The 26,878-nt window shown below is 31.6% G+C and overlaps 3 protein-coding genes across 4 annotated transcripts in view; 2 read left to right on the forward strand and 1 right to left on the reverse strand.

The window, feature by feature from the left end:
• Window positions 1-10,834, reverse strand: part of LOC126777148 (uncharacterized) — a 54,768-nt gene extending 43,934 nt beyond the window's left edge. The window contains exon 1 of the mRNA XM_050500065.1: window positions 10,393-10,834. The gene's annotated coding sequence lies outside the window, so the exon portion shown is untranslated. The remainder of the gene's footprint in view (window positions 1-10,392) is intronic.
• An 812-nt stretch (window positions 10,835-11,646) lies between these two features.
• Window positions 11,647-26,805, forward strand: LOC126777590 (UPF0605 protein CG18335-like). Of its 2 annotated transcripts, XM_050500664.1 has the most exons (8): window positions 11,647-11,798; window positions 13,580-13,718; window positions 13,970-14,066; window positions 19,834-20,009; window positions 20,154-20,316; window positions 20,925-21,063; window positions 25,054-25,152; window positions 26,649-26,805. In XM_050500664.1, exons 1-8 carry the CDS (start codon window positions 11,752-11,754, stop codon window positions 26,716-26,718), a joined length of 930 nt encoding a protein of 309 aa, XP_050356621.1. In that variant the 5' UTR covers window positions 11,647-11,751; the 3' UTR covers window positions 26,719-26,805. The 2 variants fall into 2 exon arrangements, with proteins under 2 accessions (XP_050356621.1, XP_050356629.1); XM_050500672.1 differs by lacking the exons at window positions 19,834-20,009; window positions 20,154-20,316.
• LOC126777269 (elongator complex protein 3) lies at window positions 21,278-24,407 on the forward strand. Its single transcript, XM_050500277.1, has 7 exons — window positions 21,278-21,915; window positions 22,044-22,208; window positions 22,559-22,673; window positions 23,057-23,307; window positions 23,491-23,656; window positions 23,868-24,080; window positions 24,190-24,407. Exons 1-7 carry the CDS (start codon window positions 21,353-21,355, stop codon window positions 24,382-24,384), a joined length of 1,668 nt encoding a protein of 555 aa, XP_050356234.1. The 5' UTR covers window positions 21,278-21,352; the 3' UTR covers window positions 24,385-24,407.
• Window positions 26,806-26,878: the final 73 nt, after the last annotated feature.

Genomic DNA, 26,878 nt, shown 5'->3' on the forward strand with positions numbered 1-26,878 from the left:
TAATTCTAAGATTTATGTTGTATGGTTTCTAATTCTTATATCTATGCGGTTTAATGGTTTCATAAAAATACTGAATACATTTCTATGTCTATTTATTAAAAGAACACAGTAGTTTTATTGTTAAAATAATACATTCAATAAGACCGACAGGTACAGTTAAATTGGATTAGTGCTCCAGTTGCGATGTGGGCAGGCCAAGGACTGTTATATACTAAGTTATTATTTATTTTCGGCTTATTCCGAAGCCAATAAAGGAGTCGACTACATATGTACCGGGTAAACAGGTTTTAACGTTATTGCTACGAGCCTTCGAACGTTTTGTTGCTATTATAAAAACTACGTTGATACTAATTCAAATATTTTTTTATTTTTCTATATTTTTCACAAGGCGTTGTTGCCATGGTATTAATGTATAAAGTTACAAGGCAGCCAGTTTAGAAACGTTTTTACTGTTTAAAATTGGAACCAAATATTTGAATACGACTTTTTCGATATATTTATTTTCGAATATAGAAGAGAAAGTAATTTCATTTGTTATCAAAATTTATTACTTTTAAGCATCTCGACGTTTAAATTAACTTTATTAGAAATTTACTAATAATTTCTATTAAGAACTGTAAAATCCAAATTGATTTTATTGCCTACTTCCGATTTATAGAAGCAATTTGGATTCCATTCAATTTTAAATTCGATTTTCTCTGATTTATTATATTTTACAGCAGCAACCTTGTCTATCAAGCACTTTAAAACTATTTGCCTTAAGGGACAACACTAGTCCATAGTGAACATACTTCGTGATTTAAAGTTGAATACTTTTATAATCTGTTTCTCAACCAACAGAGATCGTGATCGATTGGGCCGTGAATAGTAAGGTTTTTAGTTGACCCAATTAATACCACATGTCGACACAATTTGAAACAACAATTTTAAAGAACAACATACATAAAAATACAAAAGTAAACCTTAAGCAGCGAACCATCGCTTTATTAATACAGATATTTAAAGTGTAACATTTTAACAGCATTAATATTGTTGTGTTCTGGTTTGAAGGGTGAGTGAGCCAGTGCAGCTATTGGCAAATTGGCCCGTAAGGTATGGTTAATATTTTTACAGTGCCTATGGCCACGCCATTTATCATTCTACCTAAGCATTCTAATATAGATAGATAGATAGATAGATAGATAAAGTCTTTATTTGGATCACACCACATGAGTAAAAATAAGAAGAAATGACAAAAGTAACACAGAGTTTAAGTTAATTTATGTCGTAGAAAAAGATAAATAAAAAATTAACTAACTTACAAAAATATTTACAAAAATATTTAGCATCCAATTTTATTTAATCTATATCTATTAAATATAATTGGATGCAAAATGGGAATTGCATTATTATGGAAACACAAAGAAAAGAGAAAAAAATAAATAAATAAAAATTAACAAAAATTAACTGTAAAGTGGTGTGACATCCAAAATGGACAACCTCTCAGTTGAAGCTGGCATAATATTAACCCAGCACTGATTTTCAGAGGCCTCCATGTGACAGTGACGGACGGCCATGTAAACGTGACAAAGAGTAATATCAAATATTAAAGTGGCAGATTGTTACGTATAAACAAGTTATTAAATTACAAGTTAATAAAACTTAAAACTAAAGTCGTATCAAACTTACTTGATAGTACTTAAAGTGTAACAATGGATTTCAAAATCCTTTCAGTCTATAAGTATACCAATAAAAGTTGGTAAGTAAACGACAACTGGATCCGACCTCGCGTCCCACTATCTGATGGAAATTCGTTTCGCAATCCATTATGACAGATATTGATCTACGAACCGAAGAATTTGTTTCTTTATGCGCTTATTAAAGCTATTATTGTATGGAATTTATCTGTCAGTAATCAGTGTCCAATTATGAGTATTGTTTATGTACTGCCGTTTGTTAAGTGGATAGCTTCTAAGCTGACTGCCTCGTTGGTCTAGTGGCTTGATGTAAGGCTGCAGACCCGGAGGTCCTGGGTACAATTACCAGTTATTGGGTTTTTCGGTCCGAAAATTCTCAGTAGCAGTCCGGAGTCTGGAAGTTGGAAGTGTGTACACTCCTGCAGTTGGCTGAGATTAGCCAACTGCGCAGCCTTGAGATTGGCTGCCGTGGCCGAAATCGGTCTGGAGTACATTATAAGCTGTAGATGCCTGGGACCTGGGTCTTTTTTTTGGGCAGTTCTGTAAATTAATTCTCAGTAACAGTCCAGAGTTTGGAAGTGTATACGGAGACTGGTCTCGGAAAGCACGTAAAGCCGTTGATCTCGCGACTGAACTCTCTAAGGTAGTCACATCGCCGCCGTCTCCTTAGATTACAAGAGTAAGATTATAGTGCACCTGTATTTCACACATTTATGCTTACTTTATTTAAACACCTAGTTCGCTAGCCAGCATTGAGTCAGGGGTCTGGAAACACCATCATCAATTTGCTAGTCAATTTAATAAGTTACATATAAAACAATTTACATATACATAACTTAATACATTGACCTAGTTGTATTAAATTCACTTATATCGTTATCAACTGTAGGAAGGCCAACCATAAAGCTATTATAGCGATGAGGTACATTTGAGAGAAAATGCAATAAAATAATCAATTTAACATATTTTTTGTATCTTACTTTCAGACTAAATTAATGAGAATTTTATTTAGTTGTTTTATCTTTTTATCATGAACTAGATAGTTTGATTATAATGCACTGTATACGCCAATATAACCAAATTATGAATTAAATAAGAACTATATATCAGTTCACGAAACATTAATAAATTTGATCATATCATATAACATTGACGATACACGTACGTACTTTTTCACAAAATACTTAGACAGCGCGATGCGTGAACTTAAAAAAATTAATCAAGTCCATTAGTGACATACAATAAGAAACATGTTTTACTCTTAACAAGCACTTTAGTAAATTCCACTTTCCTATCGCATTCCTTGCGTCTTTGCCAACGTCACACGTCTCAACGTACCATCTGAGCAAATAAATAAAACGATAACATATTTTATTTCAGTTCAAACCATTACAAATTATCTTTGCATTCGTGTAGGAAATTCCATTTGTTCAATGACATGGCGATAAATTAAGAACGAAATTCGACGCATACAAATGTATGAAAAGGATAGAAAAAAAGTATTGTTCATTAGTTAAACGATGGTATGTGAACACATTTTGTCATTTGGTAAACCCACTTCTATTCATCTCGAAGGGTCGAAAACTTCTTGAACACTTGCTTGTAAAAAATATTGGCTTTGTAAAAATGGTTTCGTTTATTTTTGCCATTCCAATGCTTTGAATAGATCATTGCATATTTTTATTCAAGGAGGCTCTTTAAAGACATTCCAAATTGACATTTTATAAAATTAATAAATGGCTGAGTTACAAAGTTGGTTCGGAATATATCTTGAAGAATCAACAAGATACTCAGCACAAATTATTTTATTCTTAACATATATGTATTAATTATTTACAATTATATGTTGTATATCATATATGAAAATAAAATAATACTCTCTTTAATAGATTTTTATAATCTATGAAATAATGTTGCCTGTAAGTCGTTTAGGGTTGATTAATTAAACAATACTTTTTTTTTATAGAATAGGAAGGCGGACGAGCAAATGGGCCATCTGATGGTAAGTGGTCACCAACGCCCATAGACATTGGCATTGAAGAAATGTTAACCATCGCTTACATCACCAATGCGCCACCGACTTTGGGAACAAAGATCTTATGTCCCTTGTGCCTGTAATTATACTGGCTCACTCACCCTTTAAACCGTAACACAACAATACCAAGTACTGCTGATTTGCGGTAGAATATCTGATCAGTGGGTGGTATCTACCTAGACGAGCCTGCACAAAGCTCTACCACCAGTATACTGTGTCTTCTTCTTGCGAAGGTTAAATCAATGATGATAGAAAGAAAGAAATCATTATTTAACAGTACACCCACTAAACAACGTTTATATCGGCCTGATATTTTTTTTAGATCAATGTTTTGAAACATATTGTGTATACATATATATTTCTGCCTTAATTCTTAAGCGGCAAATGGATGTAATACAAATAAATAAATTTATTCCATGGCATATACATATATATAACGATACAGTTGAATCATTTAATTCATAAATTAAACTTATATAACATATTTATTTCACATTGTTGCACCTTCAAATGGACTCAATTAATAATAATAATAATAATGTCCTGGGACATTTTTCACACACGGCCATCTGATCCCAAATTAAGCTTGTACGAAACTTGTGCTATGGAAACCAGAAAACTGATATACTAAATATACTACTTTTTTTTGGAAATATACTATATACTTATATAGATAATTACACCCAGACTCAAGACAAACAGACATGTTCATGCACACAAATGTCTGTACTGGGTGGGAATCGAATCCACAACCTTCGGCTTGAAAGGCAAGTATCTACCAACCACGCCAACCGGCTCGTCAAAAAAGTTTCACATACTGGTTGCATTGCAATTACATAGCGCTTTATTTACTTGATAATATACATTCTTATAATAATTTATCACGTCAACAGTCATACCTTAACCAGACAAAGACAAGGGGTTCAATAACTTTACCTAGAACTTACCGCACGAATAATTAATTAATAAACGGATTTGTTTATAAACAATTGATTTTCTATTGTTTTATTATTCAGCTAAGTAATAGTACACACCGTATGCAAATAGCAATGAATGAAATATTTCCGTTTGAAATTCAAAACCTAGGGATTGTTCTACATTCAATTGTGAATCGAGTTTGCATGCACAACAGGATGCATTAATAAAAGCCGTCGAGTTTATTAGAACACGTGACAGATGCATTTTTACTCTAATATTTAAAACGGTTGTAATAATAAAAACGTTATAAGTCGGCGTTTTCTGGCGAAGTAAACTAGAACCTTCTTTAATGTGTACCGTATTAACCAAAACAGTAACAGTAACAACCTGTAAATGTCCCATTGCTGGGCTAAGGCCTCCTCTCCCTTTTTGAGGAGAAGGTTTAGAGCTTATTCCACCACGCTGCTCGAATGCGGATTGGTGGAATACACATGTGGCAGAATTTCGATGAAATTAGACACATGCAGGTTTCCTCACGATGTTTTCCATCAACGAAAAGCACGAGATGAATTATAAACAGAAATTAAGCACATGAAAATTCAGAGGTGCTTGCCCGGGTTTGAACCCACGTTCATCGGTTAAGATTCACGCGTTCTTACCACTGGGCCAATTTGACATACTTCGACCCTTATTCTCGACCGTATTAACCGATTAATGGAATTTCTATCAATACTATTAGCACGTGGTGGAAACCAAAAACACGTGTCTTCTTTAAATAAAAACGATGCAAATAATGTTAACATATTAAGCTATTTTTCATTCAATAATAATCATATACTCAATGAAATCTATAGACATATTTATACTTACTAAATTTTAGGATTTATTTCAAAAAACCTCTTTTGGAATATCTATTGTAATAACAATTGTAAAATTCAGAAAATTATTCTCACTCGAAAATAAATGAAGACGGATGTGGTTGCGGTAATATGCCACAAAACTTGTGAACAATGCGCACTATCTATTATATATATATATAATAGATAGTGCGTGTTATATTTTAAATATAATAAGTATTTGTAAGAAATTCCTTCACTATCAACGTAGTGTTTTAAAATGATTAGCAGTTGAAAATCATCACACGTTTTAGGGTTTCCTGAAAAGATAACACGACGATAGGGGCAAGGAATCTTCAAAATAGAAATATTCAAGACAATACGACCAGATGTTTCCGTTTACGACGAATAATTTGCTTTCTTGTTTTGCTTTATCCTTTCTAACGTATAAGTGTGAACAAAACTCAAGGCATTGTTTGCGATCTATGAACACTTAACGTTACGGCGTTTAGAAATAATAATATTTATATATCAAAAGTTAATAATTTAACGTAAGTCAAAATTAATGTCGAAAATTAGTTAAATTAAATGGATGACGTAACGAAATTTCGAATACAATGAGCGGTAAAAAATAACAAATTAACTTTAACTCGCGATAGAACTTTAAAAGCATGAAAAATAGTATGTTCATGTATAGTAAAAATTTCCATACTAATGATTCTGAGTCATAGATTGTAACATCGTCGATGGTCTCACAGTATTTCTATGTAAAGACTTAAATTGATCAATACATGACGTGACTGTCATTGTTTTTTGATGAATTATTTCCATAATAGACATTTAACGAGATGTAATCTTCAAAATAATGACTACATGACATCTTAACAATTGCAAGGAATTTTGTTTTTATAATATAATTTTGTTTTTTATTCCCAAAATCTTGACTTGGTATTTGATGTTCACATTTAATTTCTGAGATGGTGAAAAATCTCGTATTTTCTTCATCCATCAACCATGTTATATTACGTCTCTTATGTAATAGCACTAGTTAACTAATTACTGGTATGGAAATCGTCTGTTAGACCAAAAATAAATTTAAGATAAAGCCGATTACTATAAATATTCGCAAAAGCGAAGCATTTATATAAATGCTTAGCTGCGTCTCATGACTAAATAATGAAAACATACACAAGAGAAGCTTCTTGCAAATAGTAAGGCTTCGCGGTAGAATAAATTGCGAACGATACCGCTGCCTATTTTAAGGTACTCGTAATAAATAATTTGAATTTATGAGTTATTTAACTTTTTTTTTTTCAAGCGGACACTCATTTCTAAACCCGACAAACAACTTCTTGCGGGCATATCTGCTATCACTTCCAATGATTGCCGGTCATTATCTTAATGTTTCTCGCAAACCGTGAGTAATTTTACGTTTACATTTTATTTCTTTTTTTTTTAAACATTAAATCATAAAAATTGGAAGCAAGTTGCAATTTTGAGGTCAATGCTGCCAACATTATCGTTGTCTATTATTTATCGCCAAACCTACTTGAAGCGTTTCAAACTTTAAGATATCTTATTAAGTATAATCTCTGAATACTTAATTATTATCAACGTCTGCGTCCGTTAACTATTATTTTGACCGCAATACATTTGATCAATAAACATTAGCATAACATTCTTAGTAGAAACTAAGCAATGTTCTCTAGAAATTGTCACGGTAATATGATCGGATATCATTTTATTTACAATAACTACCACCTTATTAGCTTTTATCGAAGAAATTACAAATCGGCCTTTGAATAGATTCGATATTTCACACATTCACGTTGCATTAAATCTCATCCACAAAGCAGGTGTTCTGGTGAAATGTCCAAGCCTGAGCGCGTCACGCATCGGAGAAAGTGTACTACAAAACGTACCTGTGACTGGTCCCCAATTGGGTTACGGCCTCGAAATTCAACGGCCACGGGCCTTCTTTTTTCGTATCGCGTACCGACTCTTCCGAACCGGTTAATACCGTCCCATACTGACCGTGAACCGATATAAATCACGCGACAGATTCCGTCTTCTCCATTCGATCGGTTGCTCTATTGTAAAAGCGTTACACATGTAAATTGAATAAAATTGTCGGAGCTTAAACGGACAACCGATAGGCGACGTGTATTTCTAAACACTGACATCGTTTCTTTATTTAATAATAACTTTTTGTCTATAAAGTTTAACGGTAATATATTACTTTCAGAATTAAATTTTTAAATTTTCACTTATCACATTGACCTTTAAATTTATATTTTTTTTTATCAGCGAACGAACGAAAACCCGTATGTATAGATATGTAATTTGTAAGGTATTTTATGAAGGTTTTCACCTTCATAAAATTCATTTTCAATGATACGATGGATAAACAAATACATCGCATTTGATTTTTGAATGAATAAGGTGATTTAATCTAACTATTTATCATGTCTCTATATGCCCTATGTATATATACAGCACCTAAAATATGTTTATATTGATTATTATATACTATCGTCGACTTATTAAAGGATTAAGATAAGACATTTGACTGTGTTTTGCATTCCTTCCCGAACATTTTCGAATATGAGACTTTTATATAAGACTTTATATATTTTTATATAATACTTATCGAATCAAAATTTTCCTTTATAAGATGACTATAATAGTGTTCACATGAGATGAGACATTTTTGAAAGTTGTTCGAATTTCATTAATTGAGGAAATATTTATTTTAATGTCTACAAGTGTCTGTCAAGTGAATCGAGATATTTGCGCTTATGTTCCGTAAATTTATTTACGTTTATATTTTCTGCTATAATATTCATTATTTTGAAACATTATTGTATTGTATTTAGATTCTAAACCCATTAAAATACGAAACATTTATCTTTTAAAGAGAAACTTTTAATATATTCTTTAGTCGTCTTAATTATACCCATTGAATTATTTGTCGTATCAACTCTGTGATATATTTGGCCACACATAATTTTTGATAATTTCACATAGTTTTACAGGCGATATATATTAACCATTCCTAACATCATCAATACACAACCAACCATGAGACCTGTAATAAATTCGTGTATTAACTCGCTTACCCTTTAAACACATACAAAAATATTGCTGTTTGGCAGTAGAATAAACGATGACCTAGCCAGACGGGTTTTACACAAATACTATCTATGGAATCTATGACAAATGAAATTAATGCTAATTAACTTTCCATTATAATTTATTGTTATATGCGGTGTTTTTGTTGACTAAATATCCACGTTTCCAAATTGTCGGGATTCGATTCTGTTTTTATGGAATAATATCAGTAAGTGTTTGTATGTATGTTCCTGTTTGTTTTTTTTTTTATTGAGATCTAGTATAGCTTTGGAAATAATATAAATTTTATTGAATATAAAACAATTTCACCCGATACATTGGCATAAATTTCAATGACGCAGTTCTTACCGATTTTATATTATTATAGTTTGTATGCAACAAACAGTAGATAATAAATAATAAACCTTCTTCTTATATAGTCATATTGATTTGAAAATTTGCAAGTATATATAATTCGAATGACATGAGAATAATTTATTAACATTAATTGGTCAAGGTGAAAATTCTAAACTAAAAAATTGTCACTTTATCGTAATCGAATCGAAAACGCAATCGTTTTCTTATTCTACTAACAGATCGATCTAGTCGCGGTTCGGTCAACGTTGGATCGGAATAGAAGAGTTCTTATATACTGAAAAATACGTCACTTTCAATCAAATTAAAGCAACAAATTCAGCCGGTTTAAACCGCTTTCGATTTGGCAGTTGATCCAGTAAATGGACTCGTGTGAAGCGTGAAACCAATACTAAAACAGTTCATGTTTTAAGTATATAATATAATAAGCTACAAAACACGCATTGGTCAGTGTCAATTATCTCTCAAACTTTTTACGCGTTCGCTAGAGAGCACGTGTTTAATTGATGTGTTTTGTTTCGGATGAAATGATGAAATGTCGGCGAAAAAATGCAATAATGTGGATAGAATGAATACTTCACTTTCCCTATCTTGTATAGGAATGTTAAATCATTCATTCATTCAATTATATTCAACTTTTTCTCATATTTATTTAATACTTATTATATGTATCAGAAATAAAATACATATAAAATAATTTCAAAAGACAACTAAGTATGATTGGCATGTTTATTACTTTAAGAGACTTTATCCAGCACACCTAAGAATGAAAAAAACTAGTTTAGACATACGTGAGATTTACGAATACGTGTTTTTTTGTCGTTCAACAACTTGGTAAACCATAATCGAACTGTGAAACACGCTGTAAGGGTGTCAGACTGGTTGTAATAGGAGACAGTCCAAATCACAACCGGACAAATTTAATTAATAGAAAAATAGTTGTTAGTTTTTGTAGACACGCCCAACAAAACTCAGTTCTAAAGAAATAAGTATGCCTGTTTCAAGACTATGATGAAAACATACACAAGAGCATCTCATTTACTTAATAAAGGTACATAAGCCCTGTGAAGTGTGACTTAACATAATTTTGGTGCGATTATACAGTTTCATTGATTTTAGATAATATTTACTATAAATATTTTTAATGCCTCAATAATATTATTAATTAATTACGTGATATTGCAATTATTAAATATTTCGTAGTGTAAATAAAATATATACATAAATTAAAATATACTAATTTTAAAAACTATATACGCGTATTAATTTTTTAATATATATATTATATACTTTGTCAATGTAGCATTTTGATTAGAATGTTAATAAATGTTATTAAAAACAAAACTATTTTATCTTATGATTATATAATAATTTAAGAAAATTATAAATGTAATTTGCATAACATTAAGTCATAAAAATTATAAAGCAAGTTAACTCTTACCTTGAATGTTTCGGTAATCCGCGCTTAAGAAATGCTGACTTCGAGAACACAAAATTTTACAACACAACAATAACACTAGGTACACTCAAAGTACCAATCTCAGGTCCGAGAAGACAGTTTACATTGGTCTAAAAAAATAAAAATACTCAAAATGTATTGAAAAGCGGCACCGAACAAAAAAAGCTAAGTTCAACATTCTTTATGGAATGTTTGCATTTCAACCCGCCGAAGTCTCGATCGACCTAAGATTATTGTACCTGCTTTATAAAATAAAACTATTTTAAATATGCACGTCACTATTATTACGAATTAAAATATATAAAAACACTATGAAACTGTTAGACAAAAAAGTTTGTTTCATCGTTAACTGTCCGTCACTTCACGGAGCGCGCCATCGTCACACACCTATACAGCCCTGTAGTTCAAACCAATATGGCGTCGGCCGCCGGCGAGCGAACGCAAACCGCGTAACGAACGAACGGCGAAGCGGGAATGGTGAAGTGTGATGCACAAAATTGAACGAAGACATTAGGGTACCTGCTTGGCTACAAATATAATAATTATATTTAGTGGAAAGTTAGCTTTACCCCTTATTTATACTTAAAAATAAATAATATAATATTTTTTGTACATAATAGGATTTATGTAAAAAAGTTATAAAAGATTATGACGGTAATTTTGCTTAGGGATATATGCACTTAAGTAGCCCTATGAAATTTTAGAAGTAAAATTCTTATCCACAGCCTGGTTGTTAATAAAAAATGGGGTGTTCAGTTTCTTGATTGCCCAAGCTCAGCACAAGGGAGCCATTCTATACTGCCATTACACTACTTAATTAATGAACTAGTTCAAATGAAAATTAATTAATAATTCAATTTTATCACGGCGGCTGAGATGTTTAGGAAGCAGAGTACTTCGTTAAAATTACTGGAGACCTAAACGATTATCTTTTATTTGTTTGTCACTAGGTAGCTACCAACTTTCCTTGGGTAGATATAAGTCTATACAAAACGTTTAAATCGTAATACATATGACTCTGTTAGTTTACGCGGCACACGACAGTAAAGCTCCCAGTCCGTGTGACTTTTACCGACCTCTTCAACAATCAACTTCTTATGGCAGCGAATTTTCCGAAAACGATAATGAATTTGCAAACCTTTAAAATAGGTTGTTATGAAAAACTTTATACTAAAAAAAATGATTTGTCAGTCTTGTGACAAGACAAATAATAACTATCAAATTTGCTCATACAAGTATACATAAATACATGGCGTAAATTGCAGAATTCAAGTTTTCTTAATAATTATTTTGAATAAATTATGAGTTAATATTATAATAATATAAAGTTACTATCAAATTATGGCGTTGGATTTAGTTAGCATTGCCCAGCCCCATTACATACCCGGGTTCGTATTAACTTCTAGTTTTTAAGCTTTTAATTATTAATAATAATTAAATATTTTGTTTATGGGAAAAAAAATCTTCTCACAACCTAAACTTGTATCAGTAAAAGCATGAAATTTTACATAAAAATTCTTTATAATCCTAAGTTAGCACCAAGATTTTTTAAAAATTCATTGCCTTTTAAGTAAAAAATAGGAATACCTAAATTGGTGTTTATATATAAAAATAAATCGTTTAGTTATTTATTGCTCGACACATACGCCTACTCTGAACTTATCCCTCGTCGAGACTAAAGAGTGCAGAGTTGATTACTTAATCTCAATTGAGAAAAGTTCGATTGTCCATGGGAAATAGCATCAGGCCCACGGCTGGACGTGAGAATTGATCACGTCGAGGCAGGATCGCTCAATGCATATCTTAACTAAGCTCAAAATCTTTTATCAGGTGGAATTATTGAAATAAATGAAAATAATCTTATACTACAAGCAAAACAATAAAAAGAAAAACCCTAAAGCTTGAATATAGTCAGTTACATCGTTCAAAAGTTATATACAGATAAAATTTCTTAGAATAAACTTGTAAATTCAAGAGAAAAGAATCAGTTCACAGTGCTTATGACGTGTTTATGAAGTGCATAGCATGTTATTAAGTATAAAATGTCAATGTACGGATCATTTTCTGCTCTGATACCGGTAAAATTATTGACATTAGATCAAACGGTCTAGTTGCGATTGTTGTCGCATACTTAGTACTTACGTGGTGAAACATAGCTCAAAAATTGTCTATGATAAGTTTATTTTTTAAAATGTGTAATAACACGCATGCTTGCGTTGACAAAATCTTGCAACTGGATATTAAGCCAGTTCGATTGAAAGTATACTTTAAAAAATGAGCTTAATTAAAGCATGTTTTTTAAAATGTAACTTTTTCTTAATTACTTTTATTTTTTATTTTAGGTTGTAGCGTTAAATTAAAATTAAATTTAAAAGTCTTATTTTTAACGTGATTGGACGAAAACCTTTCGGCTCAACACCGAATCGAATTTAATCGTTTTTTTTAAATCAATGTTATTGTAAAACTGGGCCCTGATCTTAAAAGTATGTATGTCACAAAAATTACGTGAAACATTTCACAGATGATAAAGGGATTGGGCAATTTAAAAAGAATGAGACGATGAGATAACATAATACCGATCGTGATATATTGATGTGTCGCTTGTCACTGATCCCAAGATAAATGTCCTTTCCGCGGACGTATTACGAAAATACGATTTCTCTTTATTATTTCGTCACGTCTATTAAATAAACTTCAACTTTATGGTGAATTTGAATTATATGCTCAATTAGCACATGTTAAACGTGTACTATGATGAAGGTACTTTAATGATTTATCTTGAAATATAAATAATTATACAGTACCTTAAAGCAAAACACTTCTTATCAGATCCGATAATATATGGACGCCAAAATAAAGGTGTCATTGGTTAGGCGGTTAGATGTAATAATTCACAAAAGAAATAAACAGCGAGAGTAATTAAACAAAATGACATAATAAATATATTTCAAGCTGTGAAAATAAATATTAAATTATAAATTACGATACACCATACGTACAGAGTGTGATAATAGAGTATATGTTTGTGTGATACGCTTGTATCACACAAACATATACTTTATCGTTCGATCGTTAAGTAACCGGAGTATAACGTATAATAAAAACAAGTTTTCTACAAATATTAAAGATTAAGTTAGTTCTTTTAAAAAACATATAATTGAATTTTCAGTTACACGGGCCACTGTCCAGAATATAAGTATCGCATTGGTGATACATTTGGATCAACCACCCACAAGATCCTCCTGGATCCCAGCGTCAACCACTCCGAGAGGCTCGTTCTATCAGACAGAACGGCTGATGATTTCCAGGTCAAGATAATGTGCTATTTTCTAGCTATAACCCTTAAACAAAAGTTTTTTTTAATAAACAAAAATTTAGTTTTTTTAAATAAACCGTTCAAATAGGTATAGAGTAGTAAGTACTTTCTCTAAGACCTTTGTAGCTTTTGAAAGTCTATTTAATAAGGCTTACATGTGTAGTCGTATGTTGACATATCTACGGTATTCACTTACATGTGTAGTCGTATGTTGACATATCTACGGTATTCATTTCTTATCAGGTATATCGTCCGCCGCAAACTGCAGTTGATGTCGTGAACGCAAGGTTCCGTAACGGCGACCCGGTGTACAAACATCCGATGATACCGGGATATGAAGGTGAGATGATGAATAAATTAATCGGGCAATAAACACGATAATTAAACATAAAGCCATACGTGCAAATTCATGTGTTAAAACGATAAAAAAAAAAACATAACATTTGACGTCGTTATTCGGCTACATAGATTATTTGGTAGAATAGAGCAGGTTACATCCTAATGTTTTTTTTATTTTTATTTTCAAATACTTGAGGTACTACAATAAGACGTTACTATTAATCTCAAACAAATATACAAACATCAATTTTTATATAATAAATATAGTTATTAAATATAATCTAGTAATACATAGCAGAGGTACAGATTTTGCAATGAATATGTGTCATACAAGATCTCACTTGAGGGATACGAAATGAGATAACGATACTCGTAAGTGGACATCAGAGGAAATTACATAATCTTGGATGTCTTGACCCCAATATATGACAAGGATTTTAAACACAGATAATATAAAAAAATATTTAGTTTATTTCGTTACTAGTTATAACAAATTTAGTCAAAATAAGTCCTGTTCAATTGTTCATTATTCTTATTTAAAATTTAAGATATAATAAGCATTAAGTTACAATTTCACAATATTAAGTATATGATGAATTCATTCAAATTCATCCGTATCCATTTGTTCCGTTTATTTATATCTTAGCATACCTAATCGTTGTATCATCCCTAATAACATAATCAATAAAATAAAAACAAAACCGATATGGATGTAGGTAAATATTGGTTGTAACCAAAACTACAAAAGTTTTTATATATAAAAGATGTTTACTCTCTATCATTCTTAAACACGATAAGATAAACTTTTGATGGCTGTGTATATATACTGTATTACAAAGAGGTAAAATTTGTGTCTTTGTTTGTATGTGTAAATCGGGTAATTTCTAGAACAAATAAAAAAGCTACATTATTCCCGAGTTCTATATAAACTATAAATTATATTCATATAATGCATATTAGTCGAGCTATCACGATTTATGTCTAGCAAGTCGGAAAAAAATTCCTTTTATAACAGAATTATTTGCATGCGCTGCCTAAACAGTTGTATTTTATATTTGAAAACAATGTATGGCAACCCAATCAGTTGTAATGTATACTATATTATAATTTTTAACTCTCTAAATAAGACTCTTTCTTAAATCTTATTTTTAATTATGAATATTAAGTTGTTTTACTTTTTAACTGGGTTTCCTTATAAATTGCATCATATAAACTTACTTTGTGAATAATGGCTCACTAAAGATCGTAAGTTCGATCGTCGTTTATTACGATTAAATATATAAGCAGTCGCGAGTTATTCATTTATTACTTATATTTAACAAATTTGTTTTTGTACAGAAGTAACCAGTAATATTATAAAAGCGAAAGTAAATCTGTTTGTCTCTTATGTTTTCATGGTTAAAACAATAAACCGATTTTGATAGAATTTCGCATACAGCAAGCTTGAACCCCAAGCAAGGAAATAGACTACTTACTTTTATACCTAACACCCTTATTAGGTGTAGATGTTTAAGCTCCTAAGACGCGGGCGAAAACCAGTATTAAATATGTATTAAGAGTAACTATTATTATATATTTTATTATAAATTAATATTAAGTATTAAGAGTAAAAAAATTTTGTATATATTTTCAAACACTTAAGGTACTAAGGTTTGTTTATGTATATTTTATCATGTTTCAAACAATTTTTTATAGTCTATTTGCTTGTCCGAGATAAGATTTACATTGTTCAGGTAGGTTTTTTATCAGGTTAATTATATTTACTTACTCTGTTAGAGTTAACCGGTAAAATATACTTCGGAACGTGGCTACTGGTCTCGATGATTCAGTGCCTACGAGCTGACTGTGACTCATGTACTGGACTGGTCAGAATGTATTAATTTCCTGAGATTATAACATCCCAGATCATAATCTCATAATGATCTATGAAATTAGGTTTATTTATATTTAGACTTGCTTTAAATAGAGAAGTATTTTATTAGTTAAAACGTAATAAGTCATTATTTACTAAATCAAAGTTCTGAGTATTAAAATACGATTAAAGTTTAAAGTTTCCTACCTTAGGTATAACGGTTTCCGTTTAAGAGTATTTTCAAGTTGCTTCCAATTTATTAGGTCGGTTGAATGGTTTATGTTGTGTTTTGGTAGGCAGTATACGAACGTTCAGCAGCTTTATTATTAAAATTAATATTAAGAATTAGACCGAACTTACGGTGATACGCTATTTTGATGCCTCCTTTATGTGTTAAAGGATATTATTATATTTCACTGTCGCATAAGTATAACTTTTTGATTGAAAAATTTGCAATAGTTTTCTGTGGAGAGTTTCATGACTAAATTGATAAATCTTCATAATAAAATTAGTTAATTGCACCAAATATTCCTCAGGGCTTTTTAAGAGAATTAATTCGAATATATTTTAGTATCATAATATAAATTTATGGCAGCCATTAAATCACTGTCATCAAAACTAATTACTTTTTTATTTAACTGACCTGTTTGATTTGCACAAAATATTCATAAATAAAATTAAGCCTTTCTCTATCAATAACTGAAAAAAAGAGTTAAAATCTCCACAAAAGGTAAGCGCGAACATACATTTATACATAACTATTTACTTACAGATAAACACGGCAAAGAGTTCAAATTATTTTATACGAGTACATAGATTGAAATAAAACATGAGTCGTTTAAGATTGGTGATCGTAAATGGATTACTGTTGAAATGACAGAATACTAATCCAATGAAATCATATCGCCTGTGTATATGAAACTAGTTTTCGCTCGCGGCTTCCTTCGGGTAAGGAAAGGGGGAGGTGATAGGTACTTTAAGTCCTTTTTTGTACACCAGAGAAAGTGTATGCAAATTTTCATGATGATCGATTTGGTAGTTAAGCCTTGAAATCGTAACAAATAGGCAATTAAACAAACTCACTTTCGTATTTATTATATTACTTACGATTTATGTTATAAACATCTTTGAACTCACAGGTGACACATTGTAACTTCGTCGTATATCCTTATACATTTAATTGTATTGCCTTGCAATAAGTATGTATGAGTAATAAGGATACAAATTAATAAAATTATAAACTATTTTTAATTAAAATCCATTTTAGAGTTCCTAGTAATCGCTATGGTTTCGGATAAAAATAAGGAGAACAAATAAACTCACAGAAAATAAGGATACGGCACAGTATGTTCATTAGCCTAAATGTTTCTAATACATCCAGTGTTCGATGATAAAGGAAAATATCGCGAAGAAACCAGCATACTGTGTCGGTCTTTATGTTTGCACGGGTAACCAACACTTGATGTCGGTGGATTGAAATTGGTACTTTTTAAAATGTATTTCATATAAATTGACATAATAATCACATTACTGGTTTATTTTGTAACTTCATAAGAAACCTAGTTGAACGCCAAATTGGATTCACTTTGATTATGCAAGAAGCTATTGAAATAGTTCCCGGAATCACTATAATCTGATTTAACTGTATGCACTTATACATAAACACAGAAATATTTTTTTATAAGAAGGGACGTAGTCGGCATTTGAGAGTCATTTCCAGTATATAAATTGACAATGTGTCGGGACAATTATTTATGAACTATGGTGAGGTAGGTGCTACGATAACATGTATGGATTAATATATATTAATAATATATTTACATGTTTCGGTTTTATTTACGTTACTTATTAATAGCTTGTATAAGTAATATTGTAAGAATGTGTATACGTGTCTCGTATTTAATAACTTTCCCAAGAATTTTCCATGGCGATCATTCTCAATGAAAACTAGCGAACAGCGTACAGACATGCTAGAGTGTGTGCATACGCAAGTGCAATATACCTTTACTTTTAAAGCTATGAGTCACACACAAAATAGAGGAAATGTAAAATGGTTTTAGCTACTTACTTAACGGAGGAACGGAGGTGTTACACCGCCAAGTTCCCAAATCCGGGTAGCTACTGAAAATTTCTTTACAGAGAACCGTTTTATGCTGTTTATAGATTCGACTCAGCAGTGCTATTCTCCAAGAACTCATTTCATTACTTACCCACCATGTAACAGTAACAGTCTGTTAATGTCCCACTGCTGGGCTAAGGCCTTCTTTCCCTTTTGAGGAGAAGGTTTGGAGCTTATTCCAACACGCTGCTCCAATGCGTGTTGGTGGAATACACATGTGGCAGAATTTCAACAAAATTAGACACAAGCAGGTTTCCTCACGATGTTTTCCTTCACCGTTAAGCACGAGATGAATTATAAACACAATAGTGATATCAATTTTTATGTGTGATTTTTAAATTGTTATATAATTATTATAGTCAATGTCGCATATCATTTTCTGATATTTCACGACCATTTGCTGCGGTGAGTTTCGAGTTTAATCTTACATAATAACCTGCAGAGCCAAGCTAGAGAAAACATCTTTAATATTGAAATTCATATACGTATAAAAACAAAGAAAGTTAATCGTTAATATTTAAATACTCATACAAATTTTATAATAAGCTCCAACTATTACTCCTATGTAGCAAGTAGCAATGCCTTTGTTTTTAGTTATGGTTAAGCCAATTTCCGTATAATTTTATCCACATTTTTGATGAGTTACAATAATATTTGTAAAGCCATATAACTGCAAATTGGACGTATACCTGTACAGTGGTATATCATAGAACTAAAACTAAACGGGACCATGTCCTATCCGTTCCACTTACGTCCGGCTATCGGATTGCACGCAGACTAACGGGTCAAATCTAGTTTAAAATTATTATTATCAATGTATTTCGCGGAATCAGACTCATGAAATATTCAATTATTAAGGATATTCGTGCTGTTTGATATCATTTTGAATTTTGATAAATAATGGATTGAATCGGTCCACATTTACAAACAAGCGAGGTTGATTTGTTACAGTATATACCAAACAACGAAAAATGTAAAACGTACGAATTGTTAAGATTCATGTAAGGGAAAAATGTGGGAAGATTTATTTTCACGTTTGAATAGTTGCACTTTATTTTTATTTAATTTATTAACGATATTATGCATTTATATATGCATTACTAAAACACATTAAAGAATAAATAATGCCTAAATCCTTCAAAAATCTCAACCTATTCTGTACCTACCTTAAATAAAGTCATTTGATAATTTTCATACTACAAGTTTGTTTTAATAGGTAGGTACTCAATTTGTTATTGAAATCTGTTTATCCGTATTTGTAAGTACTTTTTTATTTATTTATTATACTTTGTATGATGTATCTCCTCAGACGTGTTGAACGTTCCTTTGGTGTACTTTTTCGTTAATTTGTACTAATGTTATTTTAATGTGTCTACATTTTTTTATTACTAGGCAGCATCTCAATCGAAAATTATTATATGATTTTTTATGCCCTCCGGAGCAATATCAGTCAGGGCTGCATTTCTCTCACTGCGCAGGAGTATATAGATTACTCAAGCGTGTGGGCCAAAACACGTGCACTATTGAATCTCTTACTCTTATAATCCGATGGGACGGCAATCCGATAGGACTGAAGCGAGTAAAGGTGAAGGAATGACGGCTTTACTTGCTTTCCGAGACACGAGAGTGTAAGAACTGGGAAGTTTCAAACTCACGGCTACTAGTGAAAATTTCTTGGCAGAAAAACACAATAGTTTTTTAATTGCCTTATGGATGCCTTGCCAGTTTGAACCGAATGTGCAAACTTATAAAATATCTACAAGAATAACGAGCCAGTTACTTAATCTAACGTGATAGGATTCTTGCCTCGGCTGAACGCACATTTTGGTCAGCGCTACACGGTCTCTGCAACGGAGGCTTTATCGGAATTTCAAAAGTCACAGCTTAACCAGCGAGCTGGGCGGAATCAGCTAGAAAGGGTCGTGGATTTGCAAGCTAGTAAAGGACAACCGTGGGATCTTGTTGACAGATTTGTAAGTTCAATATCAATTATTTGGGTGAGAAAGAAGATGGATTATGAATGAGGAAGCGAGAGCGAAGATTGAATGGAGAAAAATAAAACAAACAACAGATTAAAAAGAAGATTTGTAATAAAATAAAAACCTTCTATATTTTAGTCGGCTACAGCGGAATTTAAGCTGCCCTTAGTGGTGGTAAGGCCAGAATGCGCGGGAATTTTGAGAGATGTACCAATGGATGAGCCGAAATTATTGCCACCCTCCCATTCTACTAGTCCTTACTTCATGGAAAATGACAATCCAGATAAATTTATCAAGAAAGGTAGTGTAAATTACGTTCAAGATGGCCTATTATTATGATTAAAGAACGACATATTTTTGTACGTTACTGGACTCGATGTTGTACAAATTCTTTGAGCTCATATGCAATTAAAGCGTGACACAGATATTATTACGCGACTAACGACAAATTTTATAATGAATTTTATTACAATTAAATATCAAATATTTAAATTTTGGGATTAATTTGTAAAGAAAACATCATTCTATTGTAATTTAAATAATTAATTTAAGGCATACATACTTTTTAAATCATTTTGAAGTCGTTACTATGGAAATAATAACATCAATTTTATTTATAAATTTTTAATTCATCTACACGGTATATATTTAGACATTTTTGGTAAAAACCAATTAGTAAATTAAATAAAGCATTAAAATGTCGTATGCAAAAATTCATCAATCTTTTGTTCAAAATCAAATTTGGGCTTTTAATCCTTCTGAATCAGTTCGTAAGTCGATTAACGTTGTCATTTTATTCTTATTTTAATAATACACATTTAAATAACTATAAGCAATTCGCCTGATATAATCCAATCATTCTATTGTGTCGTAATTATTTATTTATACAATTATATTATATTCTTTAAGGTTTTGCGGGACATGTACCGTATGGCTTTCAACGATTTGGCGAATCGTCTAAAAAGCTTAGTAATTCTGCTCTTTGTGACTTTTCGTCTAACTATAGACGAAGACAGAGTACAGAATGGGCTCCTGTGAATGTTGTCAAGTAAGTGAGCAATTATTTAATAATAAGAAGATATTTTTTATTTATGTATTTATATTATAATTCAATAGTCTAAAACACACACTTCATATAATTATATGAATATTGATGATTACAATAATGTAAAATTCCATATGGTAGTGTTATGACTTGTGAGTTTTGTCAAATTGCGTAGTGACAATCAATATCGTTGCTGTCAAGTGTCATAATATGATAATACGTCATATGTCAAATTGCAAAATTTACAAAACACGCATTTTCTTTAATTAATAACTTACTGAAGAGAAATAAAATGACGAAGAAGAAAATAATGCCGAACCTCTCTAAAGAGGAGAAAATGGTGATGGTTATATCAGAAATTATACAAGAATTACTTGTTGCTCACCGTCAGGGGAAAGATGTTAACCTCAACAAGATGAAGACGAGGATTTCGTCAAAATACGGACTTGGAACTTCACCGCGGCTTGTAGATATCATAGCGGCTGTGCCGGCTGATGCAAAGAGTATTCTACTACCTAAATTAAAAGCTAAACCGATTCGAACAGCTTCTGGTATCGCTGTCGTAGCCGTCATGTGCAAACCTCATCGTTGTCCACATATTAATTTTACGGGTAACATTTGCGTGTATTGCCCCGGTGGTCCCGATTCGGATTTCGAATACTCGACCCAAAGTTATACAGGATATGAACCCACTTCTATGAGGGCTATAAGGGCGCGATACAATCCGTATTTACAGACGCGACACAGAGTTGAACAACTGAAACAACTGGGTCACAGTGTGGATAAAGTTGAGTTTATTGTAATGGGAGGCACATTTATGAGCCTTCCAGAAGATTACAGAGATTATTTTATTCGGTAAGTTCTCTTCTAATTTACATTTTGATTATATGTTTAATTTACTTTTGTAAAAAGGAAGTTAAATTAACTGTGTGATTATTTTCATTTGTATAGAAAGCTATATTGTAATGTTATTGAATTTTTAGAAATCTGCATGATGCCTTATCAGGACACACTTCGAGTTGTGTAGCAGAGGCCGTGAAATATTCAGAGAAAGCTAAAACAAAGTGCATTGGGATCACTATAGAGACTCGGCCAGACTATTGCTTGCAGAGACACATGAGTGACATGCTTAACTATGGCTGTACAAGGTTAGTATTTATTTGTAATACTAACTGTTTGTTATAAATTGCTCAGAACAAAATACTCTTTATTGTAAACCATATATAAAGAAGTGATCTCTTGCAGGCAATCATTGCATCACTATTAACTGAACTTTGTGCTTTTAAACATAAGCATTGACTTATATCAACAAGTTTAAGGTTTTTGTTTTTTTAAAATCAGAGAGAAAACTATTACACCTAATGCGAGAATATTTTGCAACCAAAATTAATTCAGCTACCAATTCTGTTCCTTATTGTGAGAAAAAGGCTTACATATAAGATGATTTTATTATTAATCGAAGATAAGTATTTTTTTTAATCATTTAATTCTACTCAAGGTTGGAGATAGGAGTGCAGTCTGTGTATGAGGATATAGCCAGAGACACAAACAGGGGACACACAGTCAAAGCAGTTTGTGAAAATTTCAATCTTGCTAAGGATGCTGGATATAAGGTATATTTATGATTTAGGAACATATCAAATATATATATTTTATAGCTATGTATTAAAGAGCATTAAAAATTTATTAATTAAAATGCATAATAAGATTATATACATGATACAAAAGCATATCATTGGTATTTGTTGATTTTTATATATGGATTTTTATATATATTTCATAAACCACAGAATTTTCATGAGATACTGTTGACTGATGTTCTTGTTGGTTCTAGAACCTATCACCAAGGTTCATATGTATAATTTAATATTTTAAAATGGAAAATTAATAGTGCTTATCAAAACCTACTTAAATAAAGTATATTTTGGTGTTAATTATTAATTGAAGGAACTTTTGTTTTTAAAGAAATTTCATCAATTATGTTATTTTATTTTAGATTGTCGCGCACATGATGCCAGACTTACCAAATGTGGACTTCGAGAGAGACGTGGAACAATTCATTGAGTTCTTTGAAAACCCAGCATTTAGAGCGGATGGACTCAAGATATATCCTACCCTGGTGATCAGGGGTACAGGACTATATGAGTTGTGGAAAACGGGAAGGTACAGGAGCTATCCACCATCTACACTTGTTGATCTGATCGCGAAGATACTCGCCTTAGTGCCACCATGGACTAGAGTATACAGGTATAATACATATAAATTAAGATACATCATTTTTTAGTTTTGAGCTTAAAGCTGGTGTTTCATGTTACATAAAAATAATTATTAACAGCACTGAAAAAAAAATATGGCTTACTTGTTTCCCCACAGTGGTTTATTTCTTTTCTAGATAGGCAATAGTCTATATACAGCTACATATAATTCCAGAGTGCAGCGTGACATACCTATGCCACTGGTCTCCTCGGGTGTAGAGCATGGTAATCTAAGAGAGCTTGCTTTGGCCCGTATGGCGGACTTGGGGACTGACTGCCGGGATGTGCGAACAAGGGAGGTGGGGATACAGGAGATACACAACAAAGTTAGACCATATGAGGTATGTCGAACATATGCTAGTAATACATGCTGGGCCCTCTTGAGGAGAAGGTTTTGGAGCCTTTTCCATTACACTGTTTTAATGCAGGTCTACAAATTATCTAATAATTTTAAAACATTTAAACAATGCGACAAGATACCTTTATTTTTTCTAAAAATATAGTTGTACTAACTTAGTGAAATTGAAAGTAATTTTTTTTATTTCATTCCAGGTTGAATTAATAAGACGAGATTATGTAGCCAATGGTGGCTGGGAGACTTTCCTATCCTATGAGGATCCAGACCAGGATATACTGGTTGGTCTGCTTCGCCTCAGGAAATGTGCTAAAGACACATATAGGCCGGAATTAAAGCCAGGACCTAATGCTAACTTTAAGCAATGCAGTATTGTGAGGGAACTACATGTTTATGGATCTGTTGTACCCGTGAGTATCTATTGATATATGCTATGTTGTATAAATTATGTTCTAAATGATGTTGATCACATCTGCCATGTTTAAAAGGTCTCTTAAAACTCTATTCATCTTTTTTTAGGTAAACGCCCGAGATCCAACAAAGTTTCAACATCAAGGTTTCGGGATGCTCCTCATGGAGGAAGCAGAACGCATTTCTAAAGAGGAGCATGGCTCTGATAAGATTGCGGTAATTTCCGGTGTAGGAACACGCAATTACTACGCAAAGATCGGCTACCACCTGGAGGGACCGTATATGGTCAAGATGCTTGTTTGAATAAAATTATAGAAACAAAAAGATATTGTCTTTGATTTTGATGTAAAACTTTTTCCCTAGTGTTCAATTAAATTTATTATTGTTATATCTTGATGCATTGTGATATAAAGTTTTTATTATTCAGTCTTGAAGTCATTTCTTTAATTGGAATTGAAATGCTCTTTATTTATATGTATCTATTTTATTCGTTTTAAATGCTCTTAGGATGAAAATTTTCGAAATAGGACGCGCGAGATTAACATACGCCTGCTAGTACCGCAAAGCTCTCTAAACTATTTTTTTTTTCAGTTATGTTAGGGATGTGCTTATAAGAGTAAAATGTTGAAATGTAAAATTCCTAATTCCTATATGATAGTACTATGAGTGGACTACAATAATTAAATTAGCTTTTTTTTTCTTACTTAAAATTATTTTAATGTCTTATTATACATATAAAATTAAACATTCTTGTTTTAAACATAACTCATTTCATTTCAAACATTTTGTGTACATATATTTCTAAAAATAAATTTACTATTAATTTTTCATTCGATTGTCCTCAGAGCGTTAGGTATAGATAATATTTTAAAGATTTTGTTTTTTTTTTTCTAGAAATATGCTATTTATTTAGTACTTAAGATAAATACATTAAATTGCTTATGTTATGAGATACCCTGCATTATCTTTCAGACCTGATCCTCCATTGTCCATCAATCCAACGGAGATCTATCACAAGCACGTTGGAATGTTGCCAAACTACGCGGGTCATGTTCCTGGATGCGTATTTAGGTAAGGAATCATAAAATTATTGAGTTTTCCGTGACGGTACGATATGGAAGATTTTGATGACTGTCACATTGAAAAACTCTTTTTTTTCAATATACAGGGTTACAGGGTAATATGTCACGATCCTTTTAAAGGGTTATAGTTCAGGACAATAGCTATCAAATGACCCCCAAAATGCTTATGCAAAAGTGTATCGTTTTCGAGTTATTAATTTTTTAATATTTTTTTTATTTAAAGGATGTTTAAGATTCTAAAATTCAATAAAAAAAAAATCAACGTATTTTCCCTATTTTTTTTTGTATTTCTTGCTAGGGTACATCCTAGTTAATAATAACCAGTTATAAAACAAAAACAATCTTCAAGCATTTTTAAATTACAGATCCAAAACTGTACAACTTTTCGATTTTTAATTTTGATTCTTTAAGTTACTCGCAATTTTTTTGTAAAAATCACTATGGCTCTTATCGTGCGGATCATTTTAAAAACATCTGCGTTTCCTTAGCTATCCATCGGTACATAAAAAGTACAGTAACAATCATAAACTCAGGAGAAAATTAGATAACAAAGAGACCAGGTAGGAAATTCTAAGAAATGCTATTGTTAAGAAATTAAATCTGGATCAAAGACAAAAGGACCTCAATGCAAAGTAGTTAAAGATTATTTTAATAGGGGTAATAGGTAAAAAAGGAGAGATAAACCAGAGCTGTTTGTGGAATACTATTATCAATTCCTTTGAATTTACCGTCATTTTTTCTAATTTCCTTTTATCTCATTTCTTTTAGGAATAAGAGTAATAAAACCTTGTCGGGGTACATAATACTCACTGTACTTGCACTGCTCGTATAGTGTGGACGCGCTTTAGTGAATATTGATCTCTTAAATTTTTGAAAAAAACCGCTTCGTTTACTGGACACTGTTTCTTACAACTTCGTGACTCGGCTAGCTAATAGGGGTACCTATTACCGATGGATAGCTAAGGAAACGCAGATGTTTTTAAAATGATCCGCACGATAAGAGCCATAGTGATTTTTACAAAAAAATTGCGAGTAACTTAAAGAATCAAAATTAAAAATCGAAAAGTTGTACAGTTTTGGATCTGTAATTTAAAAATGCTTGAAGATTGTTTTTGTTTTATAACTGGTTATTATTAACTAGGATGTACCCTAGCAAGAAATACAAAAAAAAATAGGGAAAATACGTTGATTTTTTTTTTATTGAATTTTAGAATCTTAAACATCCTTTAAATAAAAAAAATATTAAAAAATTAATAACTCGAAAACGATACACTTTTGCATAAGCATTTTGGGGGTTATTTGATAGCTATTGTCCTGAACTATAACCCTTTAAAAGGATCGTGACATATTACCCTGTAACCCTGTATAGTTTGAGACTGTAGTTATTAGTCTCAATCTGTTTAGGTTTATTTCAATTGCTAAGTTTAAATAAGGTTGGATTAAGAGTATTTTTTTTAGATGAAAATTAAGTCACATTGTTTTCAGATTCGGTAAAACCTATGGAAATGATACACGGGACGCGAAAAGATGGCTGCGGGGTGACTTCGCATCTTGAAATAAAGTCAATATTAATGAATTTAAAAAGCAAATTACTATTATTATGCTGCTTTTGATGGAATAAATTTTACACATTTTACTAGAATTTCATTTATGTACTTAATGTTTTTATATAGTTCTGTGTGCCTATTGCGATTTTTTCCGTATTTACGTAATTT

Source organism: Nymphalis io, chromosome 2, assembly GCF_905147045.1.
Source record: "Nymphalis io chromosome 2, ilAglIoxx1.1, whole genome shotgun sequence".
Lineage (NCBI taxonomy): Eukaryota > Metazoa > Arthropoda > Insecta > Lepidoptera > Nymphalidae > Nymphalis > Nymphalis io.

Excerpts from the sequence above, each read along its gene's own strand:
- LOC126777590 (XM_050500664.1), top strand. The coding sequence starts at position 11,752 with ATGGCGTTGGATTTAGTTAGCATTGCCCAGCCCCATTACATACCCGG. Across the intron at positions 11,799-13,579 it reads CAGCCCCATTACATACCCGG|TTACACGGGCCACTGTCCAG; the intron begins GTTCGTATTAAC and ends TTGAATTTTCAG. Across the intron at positions 21,064-25,053 it reads GCTCCTGTGAATGTTGTCAA|ACCTGATCCTCCATTGTCCA; the intron begins GTAAGTGAGCAA and ends ATTATCTTTCAG.
- LOC126777269 (XM_050500277.1), top strand. The coding sequence starts at position 21,353 with ATGACGAAGAAGAAAATAATGCCGAACCTCTCTAAAGAGGAGAAAATG. Across the intron at positions 21,916-22,043 it reads TACAGAGATTATTTTATTCG|AAATCTGCATGATGCCTTAT; the intron begins GTAAGTTCTCTT and ends TTGAATTTTTAG. Across the intron at positions 24,081-24,189 it reads TTTATGGATCTGTTGTACCC|GTAAACGCCCGAGATCCAAC; the intron begins GTGAGTATCTAT and ends ATCTTTTTTTAG.